Source organism: Lynx rufus, unplaced genomic scaffold, assembly GCF_022079265.1.
Source record: "Lynx rufus isolate CCGP_SWC_20201006 ecotype Redwood Valley unplaced genomic scaffold, mLynRuf1.p SCAF_15, whole genome shotgun sequence".
NCBI lineage: Eukaryota > Metazoa > Chordata > Mammalia > Carnivora > Felidae > Lynx > Lynx rufus.
This window is the reverse complement of record NW_025814829.1, coordinates 23,235,959-23,252,144: the sequence shown is the minus strand read 5'-3', so window position 1 is coordinate 23,252,144 and position 16,186 is coordinate 23,235,959. Positions and strand designations below refer to the sequence as shown.

General features: G+C 42.3%; 1 protein-coding gene and 1 pseudogene across 1 annotated transcript in view; both read left to right on the top strand.

Moving 5' to 3' along the window:
- The first annotated feature begins 1,105 nt into the window (after positions 1 to 1,105).
- Positions 1,106 to 16,186, top strand: part of IPO9 (importin 9) — a 56,128-nt gene continuing 41,047 nt past the window's right edge. The window contains exon 1 of the mRNA XM_047076690.1: positions 1,106 to 1,294. Coding sequence (XP_046932646.1) covers positions 1,132 to 1,294 — 163 coding nt within the window. The 5' untranslated portion in view covers positions 1,106 to 1,131. The remainder of the gene's footprint in view (positions 1,295 to 16,186) is intronic.
- LOC124510028 (uncharacterized protein C8orf58-like) lies at positions 10,656 to 13,374 on the top strand (annotated as a pseudogene).

Genomic DNA, 16,186 nt, shown 5'->3' with positions numbered 1-16,186 from the left:
ATCTGGTTTCCTCTGCCACTTGGGAGAGTCAGAGTTCCTAGAAACCATTTTAAGGCACTCAACCTGAACAGCTACTAAAAATGACCTGTTTCTCTTTGGTCTAGCGCTTCCCACTCCCAATAACATACCATTCCATCCATCTGGCACTACATGCTCACCAACCTGCCCTGATTCTTTTTTAATTTGCAATTTATTTTTTTTTTGTTAATTCTGCCCTGCATTCTTAACTCCTCTCGATAATCCTCTCCACTCGCTCCAGTATTTAGAATTATCTCTATTCTTTCAGCCATTTCCTGTGACCAGCCGTGGGATATCCATATTAAACTACTCTTGTTCCTTCATTCCTTAAACGTCCAGCACAATTTCTCTGGGGGAGAAAAAAAAAATTATACATTCTCAACGAATAGGATTCATTCTCAAATAGACATTCAAGTACTTTCTCCGGAGGAAAGAAATACCATTTCCCACGCAGGTGCCCTCTCCTGGCCAGACATTCTAATTTTGAAGTTGGGCTCAACTAGGCTGGAAAACCAGGGGGTTGGGTCTATGGCAGGTGACCACTCCCCGCTGCTCCATCCACTTCGGTTTCTTTTTCCCCTACCTTTGAATTCTTGAGCCTGAGATGAAGAGGCTCACTTGAGCTGTTGTTGTTGTTGTTGTTGTTGTTGTTGTTGTTGTTGTTCAGTGTTTGAGGGGGCGAAAAAGGCTGGTTTAAAATAGCTATTTCTGACCCAGAACTCTCTCCTTAAAGCCCTCTACACCCATTCCCATCTCAACTCCTCTCTCCTAACACTGTAGCTTATACCTGAAAGATCCATGAATCTAAAGTCCTCTATCATAGGCTTTGTTCCAAGTGAGTTTACTAACTTGCTGTTCCATTCAGGAAAGCCCCCTAACCTCTCTGGAGCTCAGTTTTCACAAAAATGCGAAGCGATTCTCGCGGGAAAAGGTGTAGTTTTCGTCCATATGGCAGGAGGCGCTGTCTCTGGAGGTTTAGACCCATTCCCCGCCCCCTTCTAGCTCCCGCCCGACTCTGGTGCGCAGGCGCGGCTTCGCGGATTGGCCGCGCGCGGGAGCCGTCATTCAGTGGCGGGTCCCGGCCGTGGGGCTGGCGGGCTGAAGGGAAGAAAGATGGCGGCAGCGGCGGCGGCTGGTGCGGCCTCCGGGCTGCCGGGTCCAGTGGCACAAGGACTGAAGGAGGCGTTGGTGGATACGCTCACCGGGATCCTATCCCCAGTGCAGGAGGTGCGAGCGGCTGCCGAGGAACAAATTAAGGTGCTCGAGGTGACAGAGGGTGAGTGAGGCGGGACCATCACGAGGATGTGTCGGACCTGGGCCGGCCGTACTGTCCGCTGACCGCAGCTCCGGACCGGCTGGGGACGAGGGGAGCCTGAGCCAGTGGAGATCTGGGCGCCGAGGCCGAGCAGGCAGGAGTGGGGCAGGAAGAGAGGATGATGTCCCCGGTGGCTGTGAAAGTCCCGGAGAGGGGAGGCGCGCCTGGAGGAGAGGGTCGGGAGAGGTGGAGCCTCGGAGGGGAGAGGGAGGGTGGAGACTTGAAAAGCTAGATGGAGCCTAGGATCTGCAGAGGACCGAGATGGAGCTGGACTTGCTGCTTTGGAGGAAGTCGCGCGGTCTGGGAAATATTTTTGAGTTCAGAACCAGGGTCTTTTGCTGTCCTCTTCGCCAGCTCGGTTGTGCTGGAATAGGAGTAAAGGGAGTTGTTAGAAGTGGTGAGAGGGCAGAGCCTTGAGAACGCGGCTATCAGAGCTTAGTAGATATCAAACAAGTTTCTGCTTCCGAGTTATAAACCTAGCTGGTCGGTTTACCTCTTAATGTTTTCCCAGAAATCAAATTCAGTGCATGTGCAGCTGATTCACCTTCCTGGCCATAGTCCCCTTTAATTTTCAAAATAATTTACACTTATTAAACACCCCTGTGTGCATTTCTATTTGGAGGAACCGATCATCCTTTGTCTTTGACTCTTTGTCCCGGTACTCCTATTATATGCTTTAAAGTGATGGAGAAAAAAATAAACTATTGGTTGGAGATTGTCAATTTCCTGCTGAGTGGGCCTTTCACCAGGCCGCGTGTAACCACTTTACGAAGAACAATTTGATCCTAAAACAGGAGAAGGGAAAAATCCTCTTGGTCTTTATGTAAGAAATATATCTGGTCTGTTAAAGGCTTCGCTGGAAGAACTGCAAATCCTTAGACTGTCTCCCAGCTCAGCCACCTCTTAAAGACCTCTTCCCAGATATGGGAGATTGTCCATGGTCTGACAAATCACACTCAAAACCTTGAGTTCGCTCTTCTACTGGGATTAGGATTTTATTGAAAAGAACTTCAGACAAATCTCCCTTTAATTTTCCCTCACCGCATGAGAGAGCTATTGAAAATGAATTTCCTCCTATTGGAAATACGTTGAGATTTGGGATATAACAGGTTAAGGACCATTTTGAAGGCCTAATTGTAATTGTCATTGTTCTATAAAATGTCAGACCCTACAATAGGAGCAGTTGCTGGTTAGGAGAAAGCTCTTTGAGAACCATGCATAGATTGATTGGAGTTCTTCTAGTCTCGGTAAAATTTTTGTATTCACATTGTCTCTGCCTCCCTTGGATGTGAAGGAGGAAGAGTGACAAAGCAAAGGAACCTCATCACATTCAAGTTACTACTTGAATAAAATTGACGGTGTGATGCCTTCCCTGAATGCTAGCCGGTGATCCTGGTGTCCCAAATGTATGTCTGGCACCTTCCTACAAAAGGTGAACCTGAGTGCATGTTTTAACTGCCCAATAACAGCTCCACTTGGGCTCTGATCCCTTCTCTAGCCAATGCCATGGTCTCATCTAGGCAAAGTCTAGGACTGTGTAAATTTCTTGAGAGCTTTTTGAAATTCTAGTCTCACTTTCTTCATCTTTTGGGGTCTTGAAATCTAAAACAGAATTGCAGAGTTTTGCATTTGATTTAGGCCACTGATGGGAATAGACTGAAACACACACACCTTAACTTACCGGTAATGTGCTCTCAGGCATGCTGTGCAACATGAAACGGCTATAATACAGTGACCTGATATCAGTGGTCTAGTACTAAGGCATATGACGCACAGGGTTAGGATGTGATGTACAGGGTTGGACCAAGTCTCTGGAGTTGATTGAAGTGCTTTGGACCCTTTGGAGGCTCTTTTTGTTTTTTAAATAAGTCCAATTCCTTATATTTACTTAAAAACTATAAAAATTCACCCCTTTCAGTAACCTAGTTTTAGGTGGAGAGTGGTGAGCCATTCTTCAGATATAGTACCTTGCTTCTCTCCCTTCCTCCTTACCGCCTTTAACAAGTTATTTTTTGCCATTGGGTCCAGAGTACCTCCTGTCTTGTATTCTGTCTGAATCTCAAATGTTTCCTTAACATGGTCACTGGTTTCTTTTCCACTAGCCATTGCCTTCCTTTATATGAAAATATAGCACCTGGCTTCCTAGCCAGAATTTAGCCAACCATCTGTCCTGATGAAACTGGTAGGATGTTGCTCCTGCTATTATATTAGAACATCCTGCAGGCCAGGGCAGGAGCATTCTTGCAAATGAGTGAACAAGATCATTTTCCACTCCTTTGGAGTTGCTTCACATTTTAGTTTTATCCTAGTGGAAGAAACCTTGCTTTCTGGTCCTCTGAAATACACTTCCTTCAAATTTGAAGTTAATGAGAAATCTGAGAGTTGGTATCCACTATTATTTGTATTCTGGTAATCTTTTGATCTTTTTGGTTCTATGGGGCCAACATCAGGTGACAGCCAAATCTGGTTGCTTCTAGTCCCTCTGTCCCCTCAAATAACTGTCTTTGTGAACCATTTATTGTTGCCTCACATAGGAGACTGGCCCCAGTTGATCTTTAAGATTAACCAGTCTACTCCCTTTGACAAATAGGTGTACCACCTTCCTTGGTTGCCAGGTGATGACCCCTAGTCTTGGAGCTTAAGTGGAAGAATCTCTAACTTTAAGGGAAAGGGCACAGGTCATTTGTTAACCCTCTGTTAAATGGAGAGACAAGAGAGGTTGACATGCTCTGACCAGATTCTTGGGTAGATGAAATTTTAAGAAACATTTATCCCAGAAAATAGGATTGAAGTTGCTGGAGCCCAAAGCACATTCTGCTCCTGATTTGAGAAGCATAGTGCAAGTTTGGAAGTTCCTCTATTATTACAGTATTCCAACAGATAATTGTTACCCTTTCTTTTCTCTTAGGAAGACTGAGATTTTGAGTTTGATGTACAGAGTTTGCAGGAATTTAGTTTTGCTTCAACAGAGTAAGAATAAGTCTTTTGATCTGTTAGAACATTCATCTAATTCTTGTTTTATTTAACACACGGAGTCATATAAAGCATTTTATAAACATAGTAATTAAAAAGATTGGGAAGTTTGTGAACTGCTGAAGATCTCTTACATCAGAGTCTAATGTTCTCTACTGAGCTTTTCTTTTTTGTCTGACTTATGAGAAGATCATGACTTTTGAGAATGTCACCTCTTTATTTTTGGTGTATTTATGCTTTACCTTTTTATATCTTAGAATGAAGTTTTTCCTTCTTTTCCTTCTTTCTCCGTTTTCCTCTAAGAGCAGCATCACCCAAGTGGTAGAATGAGTTGCTTTCATTCATAAGCTCTAATTCTCCAGGCCAGCATAGCAGACTTTCTTACATAACCAAATTTAGACCCTAGGTCATTTTCTTCTCTTAGTTATTTCTTTTTGTCTATTAGAAGTGAAGGCATTTTTCCCTGCCATTTGTCTTTGATTTAGTCTTTTCTGTCTTGCTCCCAATAGATGCCTCACATAAAATACATTTTTTCCCTTCCATCACCATTATATTGAACTGGGGAGGGGGTAATTATCTCTCCCTCACCTTTCCTGGCATTCAGATGCTGCCCATATATCAGTGTTGATTCCCCCATCTTAGATGCCTAGGGAGATGTTCCTGCTGGCTGGAAGTTTGCTTTCTGGTTCTCATGGGCACTTTTCTGGCTCTCTTACAGTATAGCGTAAGCACTGTCACCTGCGAAGGGAGCCCCTCAAGGATCCAGACGCACTCCTGGGCATGTGGCGGGCACTGAGCCGAGCGGAAGGCGGCCACGCTCGGAAAAAGGCCAGTGGTGGAGTTTTCTTTTTCCTTTCAGCTGTGGTTTTGTGGTGCTCACCAACCTCCATAAGAAAAGGGGGGCTTTTCCAGAGCTATACTCAGAACTACGTCCTTTCCCAACCAAACCCTATTCACAGTTCTTCTTAGTAGTAGCTTCCCTGACTGTCAAAGCACTGCCAAGTCTCATGTCTCTCTAGTGACCCTTAAGTCCAGTAGCATATGTTTCTTAACTTACCCTTTATCCTCCGTGCTCTCCTTTGGATCTTCCCTTCGAAGCCAAGTTTTAGATAATGTTTTTGCCTAGTGAGGTGAGAGGAGAGAAAGAGGAGCAAGGATAATGATAGAGGGGAGCAAAAGACTAAAACCCCAGAGAATGAGCTAGGGAAGGAGGGCAAAGGCTTTCTTGGAAAGGAAGTCAGAGGATACCATTTTGTGCTGGATAAGAGTATACTCAGGAACCTGTAGTCAGGGTGAAACCCAGGTTGACAGGATGGGCTTATCTTCATCTTGGGAAAAGAAACCAGACAAAAATGGCATTAGAAAGCTAACTTCTTACAACCCATTTGAATGTCCCCTTTCGGCTTAATTGATTGTAGATTGAATCTTAGTTTAATCTGAATTGTTGTTTTCAAAGCAAGACAAAATAAAACAGCTGTGTATGTCAGTGTTTCTTGTACTTTTCCTGCCTTAACCATCCCAAAGCAAGTTATTCAGCGGTTCTTTCTAGTTTATGTTAAAGACACCAATCAGCAAAACTGGAAATCCCCCAATACACACTAATATAAGTAAAAGTACCTTTTCTTTATAGACATACTTAGTTGTATTTCTTCAAAAAATATGTGGTCTCTGTTAAGTGAGTATCTGTAAGTAGAATTTTTACTACCTAACAGAAATCAGTGGACAGGAGCAACCATATTGATGGTTTAAAACATGTCAGAGAACTTGAGGGTTTTTTTTCTGGCTTTTCCTCATGTGCGTTAGTTTTAAAGCAGAGTTCACCACACCACCGCTATCACTCCTTGTAAATAATTCTTACAGCTTTTAAGTAAACTAAAGTTTTATGGTATGAAAATCTTCTATGGTGACTGATATCTCTGTATTTCTAATGGGCATATAGTCTAGGCAGAATAGGAAATACATTAAACAGGAAATACTATTAAATAAATAATAATTGAATTTCACTCTTACATCCCCCTATAACCTAATGCAAGTGAGTTCTTGGTCTTTGAAATTTTGGGATTTCCAAACTAGAGCTGATCATGTGACCACTGTTTTTGAAACTGTGGGAGCCTGTAGAAAAGAAAATCTGTTCTGTTTATCCAGTCTTTAGTTAATGGTGATTATAGCCTTTGAAGATTTTCTTTCTCATTAATGCTTTTCAGCAGAGAGTTATATACTTGAACTTTCAAGCTTCTTCTTTCCTGTGTGGAGGAAATAAGCTTTCAGAGAAATTTATCTTATAATGTTTGTTGTAAGTACAGATCCCCTGGTTGACTTAGGTTTCTGTGCCCCTCGTGGATCTTAATCTTCTGACGATCTCTTACTCTCACCATCCCTTGCAATCTCAGTGATGCATGAAGCGAAGTGATTAGTGGAAATTGGGGTGTGATCTTTGATGATCTTGATACTAGATCTTGTATTAGAGTGGATAGCTCCCAGCTATTGTGATCGTTACCAGAGTACTGCCTACCTTCTTCTGGCACTGGAATGGAAGAAATGTATTCACACTACACTTTTCTTCCAAAGGAATAGACTTGATATTCTCAGGTTCATGAGAAAGGACCCCCAAATAGTGGCAAGACTTAGGTGTAGAGTTTGCCTGGTCTTCATGCTATAATGATTCTTCTAATTGGTACCAGTGTTGACTGGTGGAAAATGCATGGTTCCTTGTCCGTTCTGTGAGCCTTAGTGTTGACCCTATAACTGTAACAGTACCTGTGCTTTCATTGAAAAAGTAATTATTCAGATTTGTTTAAATTTTAAAGTCCCACCTCAAGTTTCAAACCCTTTCAAAAACTCTCATTTTTATACCCCAGTATCTTTTCCACATTGTATGAGTAAAGATTTTGTTCATCTTGATCCCATTTTGGTTTGTCTCTATAGTAATGATCCAAAAATTGTGCTCTTGCCAGGAATATTAAAACCCATATCATAATGGTCCATGCAAAAGTTGAAATATGTGCTTTACAAGAAAATACTGTATGGGCCATATAACTTATGAATATATATAGGTCATCCTTAAAGATGTCACATAATTGTCACAGAACTGATTGACTATTTCCAGGGATGCTAAACCTGGGTGGACAGTAACTTCTAAACAGACTAGGGGTTATAAAGTTAACATCCATCATCACACTAAGTATCTGAAGTCAAAGGAAGTGGGGGTCCCTTTACAAGTGCTCTTTTCTCCCTTCTCCTTCTTTAATTGGATTTCACACATGCATTTTAGAGAGCTTTTTTACCATTAAACTTGAACTTTGGTTGGTATCCACGAGGTCTTCCAGAATTATATCTGATTCATGTGTTTTAGTCCATTCTGAAAGTTGACTCCCATATCTTTAGGTTGTAGACACCTACTATTTTTCCCATTATAAATAAGTTTCATATGTACCAGAGCCTGAACTATCTAAACTAATCCTAAGAATTAGGATGGACTTCAATATTTTTAGAGGTAATTCTGCAGGTTTGAAGTGTTTACTTGTGATTTAATCACTTGACTAAATGCTTTAGAGAGAATGTGGCTTGTTTCATGGTGTTCTTGCAAAAATTACTCTTTCCTGAGTGAAAAGATAGGTGCCATAAGATTGTGTCAAAAACTGCAGCTTAGGGGCACTGGGTGGCTCAGTCGGTTAAGTGTCGGACTCTTGATTTCGGCTCAGGTCATGGTCTCACCGTTCATGTGTTGGGGCCTCGCATCCTGCTCTGTGCTGACAGAGCAGAGCCTGCTTGGGATTCTTTCTTCCTCTCTCTCTCTGCCCCTCCCCCGTGCATGAGTTTCTGTATTGTGTGTGCACTCTCTCTGAGAATAAGTAAATTCACTTAAAAAAAATTACAAAGAAACCCTGCAGCTTAAGCGCGTAACGAGTGAAGAATCGACGGATTCAGTAAAGAGGCAAGACGTAAAATGGAAAAATCAGTAGCCTTCATATCCACAAACAATAAAAGGTTAGAGGATGTAAAGTGGTTTTTAAAAACCCATTTGCAATAGCAACAAAGAAGATTAAATACTTAGGAATAAAATTAATAGGAATTGTAAAGGAACCTATTGGGTGAAACTGTTTAAACATTCCTGAAAGACTTAAAAAGTAGACTTGAACATAACTGCTTCATGAGTATGGGTTTTATTTTAGGATGATGGAAATGTTTTGGAATTAGGTAGAGGTGAATGTACTAAGTGCCACTGAGTTTTTCATCTTAAAATGGTTATGAATTCTACCTCAATTTAAAAAATATCTTCCAGGGCACCTGGGTGACTCAGTCGGTTAAGCATCCAGTTTGGCTCAGGTCATGATCTCATGAGTTCAAGCCATGCCTCGGGCCCTACACTGACAGCACAGAGCCTACTTGGGATTCTCTCTCTCTCCCTGCCCTTCCCCCGCTTGAATGCTCTCTTTCTCTTTCAAAATAAATAAACTTTAAAACATATATATCTTTCAGAGATATGTATTAAAGCATTTACAGAGAAATGGGGGGGAAAAGTAGACTTGAACACATGGAAAGACATATGCTATCCTTGGATAGGACAACTCAACATTATAGATGAGTACACAAGTTGATTCTAAAGTGTGTAGAAAAACAAACATGGAAGAGTAGCTCCAAAAATACTGAACAGGAAAAAGCTCTGACGAGGGACTAATTCTACCAGATACTAAAACATCTTATAAAGGCTCTATAATTAAAATAAACAGAGTGGCACTGGTATGTGAATACACAAATAGAACTGTGGAATAGGATAAAAAGTCCAGAAATAGGCACAAGTACCTATGGAAATGTAATGTAGATAGAAGTGACATCTCACTCAAGTCATTGGGGTAAAGGTGGACATTTTAATAAAGGGTACGAGGACAACTGGGTAGGTATCTGGAATCAGATCAGTATCATACCATACAAAAAAACAAGTTCCAAATCTATTAGAAACCTAAAAATTTAAAACATGAAACTGTACAGGAGCCGCCTGGGTGGCTCAGTCGGTTAAGTGTCCAACTTCGGCTCAGGTCACAATCTCGCGGTTTGTGGGTTCGAGTCCCGCCTCAGGCTCCGTGCTGACAGACAGCTCAAAGCCTGAAGCCTGCTTCAGATTCTATCTCTCCCTCTCTCTCTGCCCCTCCCCCACTTGTGCTATGTCTCTCAAAAATGAATAAATGTAAAAAAAAAATTCTTTTTTAAATGAAACCGTACAAATTCTAGAAGATACAGGTGATTTTTCTTTAATGCTGGCATAAGGAAAGGCTAACTGTAACTCGAAATTCAGAGACAATAAAAGATTGATAAGTCTGACTCATAAAATAATGTTTTTAATTTGCATGACAAAAACCACCATATAAAAAGTCAAAAGACGCCTGGGGGCTCGCTTTGGCTCAGGTCATGATCTCATGGTTGGTTCATGAGTTCGAGCCCCACATCGGGCTCTGTGCTGACAGCTCAGAGCCTGGAGCCTGCTTCGGATTCTCTCTCTCCCTCTTCTCTGCCCCTCCCCCACTCATTCTCTCTCTTTCTCTCTTGCTCTCTCCCCCCACCCAAAAAAGTAATAAACATTAAAAAAAAGTCAAAAGACAGCTGAAAAACTGGGAGAAATTTTTCATCACATATACACAGACAAAATGATAATATCCTTAATATATAAAGAACTTTTTCTTTCTTTCTTTTTTTTTAATGGTTTCAAGGTTTGGGGGCACCTGGGTGGCTCACTCAATCGTCCAACTTCGTCTCAGGTCATGATCTCACAGTTTGTGAGTTCTGGCTCCTCGTTCTAGCTCCGCGTCAGGCTCTGTGCTGACAGCTCAGCTTCTGATTCTGTGTCTCCCTCTCTCTCTGCCCCTCCCCTGCTCACATTCTATGTCTGTCTCAAAAATAAACAAATTCTTAAAAATAGTTTTAGGGTTTCTGTTGTTGTTGTTTTAGAGAGAGAGGTCACTAGCAGGGTAGAGAGGCAGAGGAAGAGAGAATCCCAAGCAGGCTGCATGCTCAGCATGAACCCAACATAAGGCTCAGTCCCAGAATCCTGGGATCATGACCTAAGCCAAAGTCAAGAGTCTGACTCTCAACCGACTGAGCCACCCAGGCACCCCAGTATAAAGAACTCTTAAAAACTAGGGACTCTGGGGGCGCCTGGGTGGCGCAGTCGGTTAAGCGTCCGACTTCAGCCAGGTCACGATCTCGCGGTCCGGGAGTTCGAGCCCCGTGTCAGGCTCTGGGCTGATGGCTCAGAGCCTGGAACCTGTTTCCGATTCTGTGTCTCCCTCTCTCTCTGCCCCTCCCCCGTTCATGCTCTGTCTCTCTCTGTCCCAAAAATAAATAAACGTTGAAAAAAAAAATTAAAAAAAAAAACAAAAAACAAAAAACAAACAAAAAAAACTAGGGACTCTGTTTCCCTGTCTGTATCTGGGAAAGAAGAATGGGATGAGGGTGCTATCTAGAAGGATGGGGTTAGGAGGGAGCAACCCAGAGGACCTATGGGTAGCAGGAAAGGGTTTGGCCTGAAAATCAAGGTGTGCAGAGATGGTAGATGGGGTTGTCAAGAACCTGCCATGCAGCTGTTTAGTGCCAGGAGTCAGCAGCACCTACAGATGGATCCCGGCTGCTGCCCAGCTTGCTCACTAGACTCTTGGGAGGGGAAAGGTGAGTAGAGAGGTCTCAGGAGGCAGGCCTCCTGGGACTCAGGAGTGGAGATGGTGGTTGGAGATAGCCCCCAGGCCACCTCACTGGGCCTCTCTCAGTCAGTTACCTTCTCTGGATTTAGAGCACATAGGGAACCGTGAGCCCCTGACCCTTGCTGCCAAGGAATGTCCTGCCCACCTAGGCCAGGTGAAAGCTGGCTGAAGGCTGGAGCAGGTGCTGAAGCTGTCCCACCAACCCTCGACTTCCCCTGCCAGCATGTCACACCATCACTCCCTAAAGTCACCAAGTAAGCCTGAATGCGAAATGCCCCTTTTTGGAGTAAGGGAGCAGGAGGCCACTGTGGCAGAAACTGACCTAAAGGCAGACCTGGAAGAAGCAGAGGTGGTGGGGGACCTGGGGCCTAAAGCCTGGGCCTGTTTCTACTACCTGGAACACCTGTGCCTAGAGCTGGAGCAGATGGCAAGACTCCAGCCGCTGTACTTGCAGGCGCAGAGGCCCCCAGGGAATCCTGAAGCGCAGGAGGAGAAGGAGCCAGGCTGGGCCCCTTCACCTCCACCTCTCCTGCCCCAGGCAAGTGAGGTACACGGACTATTCAGCCACACACAGGAGACAGCTTTACCCCTAAAGGTAGGGGTGCCTAGTACCAATTCTCCCAGGCTGTTAGAGGCCCCAGCAGAACTAGCTCACATCTTTTTATCCTCCCAGGAACACAAGCAGGATCTCTCCCACTGGAACGAGGTCAGGGTCCTGCTAAACAGGATCCATTGGAGGAGTCTGAGACATTTTGAGTCCCCCGCCCCTCCTGATGGCCCACCCCTAGGATTGAGTCAAAGTATGTTCCTAAAAGACCTCAATGCCAGCCCCTCCAGAAGACCTTTATGCCATCACTTGTGGTTAAGAAGCAACAAGCAAAAACCTTTGTGTATGCTGAGAACTCCTGGTGCAGGGATGTGACCCCGCATGGAGGGGTGTGCATTGAAGTCTTCTTCCTCACCCTTTGCCCTGTTTTGCTGCTTTGGGGTACCGACAGGAAAAGCTGCTGATGCTCACCCTTCTCTCTGAAGAGAGGGCTGGATCTTTCTCCTCTGGGCAGCCTGGCAGAGGAACCCTGGTTCCCTGAGAGGCTCCAAGGTACGGCAGCCCCTGGGCCCCTTGCTGGTTGCCAGAAATCCCGGGCCTAGACAGCGTGAACTAACTTACTCATTATGAGTCCATGGAGAGTATTTGGCGTGGAGATCTTCTGGGGCCTAGTGTTTTGCAGATGTATATTTAAGCAGAATGATATGTGTATCTCTATGAGTCTGTCACTGTTGTGAACTGGCTGGATCCAACCATCTTTTCTGAATCATACATTCAAAGAGTTGGTCTTCTGGGTGAGGTAACTGCAGAAGGCTGGAACTAACCTTCATTCCTCAGTGGGCAGTTTGTAAAAGTCTTGTTTTCCTCCTCATATCTCCGTGGACAGCCCCAGAACAGAGAATGGTACTATCTTGGGTGCCTCTGCATTGAGTCTTGCCTGTGGAAGATAGCCCCTGAAGACTGAACCTGGAATGGAAGGATCAGGGACAACATGGAGAATAGCAGAGTAAGCTTCAAGGTCTGTCTTCAACTGTGTTGGTCCATAATAGCCTTTACAATCAGACCTGAAACCAGAGACTCAGACTAGTTTTTAGATGTTGACAAAATCTGTTAAATTTTCTGAGCCATAGCTCCCTACTTAATCTCCCCAATGATTTAATACCTGCCTACCTACCTCACAGTCTTGTTATGAAGATAAAACAAGATTAAAGTGTAAAAAAAAATTTTTTTTAAGTAACAAAGGACCAAAAACCCAGTAGAAAAATGGGAGCGGGATATGGACAGACAGATCACCAGCACCCCCCCCCCACAAAAAAAAAGGACTCAAACATACAAATAAGGTTTATAGTGGTTAGAGAAATTAAACAACCATTTCTTATCTGTCAGAATGGCAAAATAGTAACACATTCTGTTGGTGAGGCTGTAAAGAAACACTCTTAACATTACTAGTGGGAATGCAAATTGGTATAGTCCTTTTGGAGGAAAATTTGGCCATACCTAACCACACTATATATGCACTTACCTTTTGATCCAGCAGACCCACTTCTGGGGTTGAAGGTACACCTTCAACAATATAAAAATGCATATTGTTTACTGCAACATAGTTTATAAAAGCAGAATATTGGAAGCAATGTAACTGCCTGTTATATACATTGATACATTATATACACTCATGAATAGGACAGTGGTTGATTCAATAGGTTGAATAAAGTACATCTATTCAATGGTATGTTATGCAGCTATAAATAAAAAGAATGAGGAATCTCTGAACTGATGTGGAATGATTTCCAGAATATAATGTTAATTGGAAAAAAAAGTACAGGGGCGCCTGGGTGGCTCAGTAGGTTGAGCGTCTGACTTCGGCTTAGGTCATGATTTCACAGTTCTTGGGTTCGAGCCCCGTGTTGGGCTCTGTGCTGACAGTTCAGAGCCTGGAGCCTGCTTCAGATTCTGTGTCTCCCTCTCTCTGTCCCTCCCCTACTCGTTCTCTTTCTCAAAAATAAATATTAAAAATATTTTTTTAAAGAAAAAGTATAAAAGAATATAATAAACAACTGTTCGTGTAAATAAGAGGACGTAAAAAAATACACCTGTATCTGCTCATTAATGCAAAAGAAATACAGGAGAGATAAACCAGAAGCTGATTGGTTATCTACATGGAGTGGGTTGAGGGAAGGTGGAAAGAAGTTAATAGGGATGTGGATGGAGCGACACTTCTTATAATACTCCTTTTTGTGTAGCTTTGATTGAGAATTGTAGAAGTATCCCTCAAATAAATAATTAAAATCAAACGGTAGAGGGGGCCCAAAATGGAAGTAGTAACAAATGAACCTGACCGTACTACAAATGAATAACGTAAGTATCATTGGGTGTTGGGAGAGAAAAGAATCCAAGTAACTTTGGAAAATAGTGTGTGGTTCGACTGCATATCGTAAGATTAAAGTCAAAAAGAACTCTTCACAAAAACTGTACTCCAGTTAATACATCTGTTTTTCACAAGAGTATGAGTTAATAGTTGTAATTAGTTTATGTGTATACTAAGATTGAAATGAATAGGTAAACTTATTTTAGAAAATGAGAGCCAGAGAAAAAATTACATCAGGAAAAGAGGAAAAGTAGAATGAACCTTTGTATTGACATGGCATTGGATCTGAGGTGTCAGTAGATGGATGGGTGGATGGATGGATGGATGGCAGATGGATGGGTGGATGTGTAGGTATACGTATACATACATAGATTTCCTCGTGGTGTTCTCTGAGAAGGCCTAGGAGCAGTGACACCCCAGTATCATTGAGCACACCTAGCATCCCGATCTTGGTTTCTAAATAGCATTCCCCACTAAAATAAGCACCAGGGCTTACGCAGGGAAAATACAAGATAAGCCTAGAATATCTTGTGATATCAGAACAAAAGGCAGTGCTGTAAAAAGGATGGGAGTGTAGAGAAGTATACAGGACCCAAATGAAAGGAGTGCCAGTGGCCTAAGTAGAAGGATCTGGGCAGCAAAATAATGATAGTACTGGCTTAAAACTATAGAATAAAATAAATAACATGAGTCCACACTGGTGTAAAGAAATAATTGGATAAAGAAAGGAGAAGGGACAGTTCCTCATTAGAAAAGAATTACAGTTAGTAAGAGTAAAGAAAATAAATACAAAAGCACCATTAGGCAAACAACACGGTGATAATGTTTGCCAATAGGATCTACAGATGGATACTAAAATCAATGTGTGAAAGTATAAGAAGAAACAAGATATTATCATAATCTCAAAGTATCTCTCCCGAGATTTTTATCATTAAAAGGGAAAAACAGTACCTTTACAGTAGAGAAACCCAGTAGACTGCACATTATCAAGTAAGTGATCATGGTTAACATTTCCAGTAACTTTTCAACATTATGTATTCCCTGATAGGATATTCTGAAGACACAGCATCACTTCTCTGATATTTTTGTCTAAAATGAATAACCTCAGTCTAATCATGAGGAAACTTGGGTCAATCACACATTGAGACACATTCTACAAAGTAACTGATCATTACTCATTGGAAGTGTTCTGGTCATAAAAGACAATAAGAGAATGTCATGCATTAGAGGAAACTGAAGAGACCTGACAGCCAAATACAACATGGGATCTTGGATTGGATCATGAAACAGAAAAAGGACAATAAGGGAAAAAAACTGGTGAAATTCCAGTCAAGTCTGTAGTTCAGTTAGTAGTATTATACCCATGTTAGTTTTTGGTTTTGATCATTGAACCACAGTTGTGTAGGTTGTTAATATCAGAGGAACGTGAGTAAAGGGTATCCATGAACTCTATGTACTGTTTCTCAGCTTTTCTTTAAGTCTAAAAATGATTTCAAAATAAAACATTTAAAAAATACATAGACATAGATCATTTTCAGTAGCTTTTAACCTGTGTACTTGGATAAGCCTTGAACATGAAACACTGCATGGGTGACTTTTTCTTGGTATTAAGCTTTTCTTTTGCATAAATATCCTTTGGATGGCTATTTCAGTGAAACCCAATTGTGATAGTTAGAATTCACCATGGAAAGTAACTTTAGTTACAGAGATAGGAAAGCCAAACAGTGTACTCACTATGAGCAATAAAAGCAATACCAGCACAATTTATTATTTTAATTATAGAATTTTTGTTTTTTTATTAAAAGAACTTCTAAGATCTATTCTCTTACCTTAGCAACTTTAAAATATATAATACAGTATTATTAGCCATAGCTGACATGCTGTACGTTACTTCCCAACTTTTTTTTTTTTTTTTTAATATTCCTTTTTGAGACAGAGAGAGAGACAGAGCATGAGCATTAGCAGGGGAGGGGCAGAAAGAGAGGAAGACACAGAATCTTAAGTAGGCTCCAGGCTCTGAGCTGTTAGCACAGAGCCTGTCGCGGGGCTCAAACCCACAAACTGCGAGATCATGACCTGAGCCGAAGTCGGACGCCCAACAGACTGAGCCACCCAGGTGCCCTACAGATCAGTGCTTTTTCTTCTGCAGCTTCTTCACCTCTCTTAGCCTTGATAAAATTTAAGAGAGTTAGGGCCTTGCTCTGGATTAGTCTTTGGCTTAAGGGAATGTTGTGGCTGGTTTGATCTGTCCAGACCTCTAAAACTTTCTCCATATC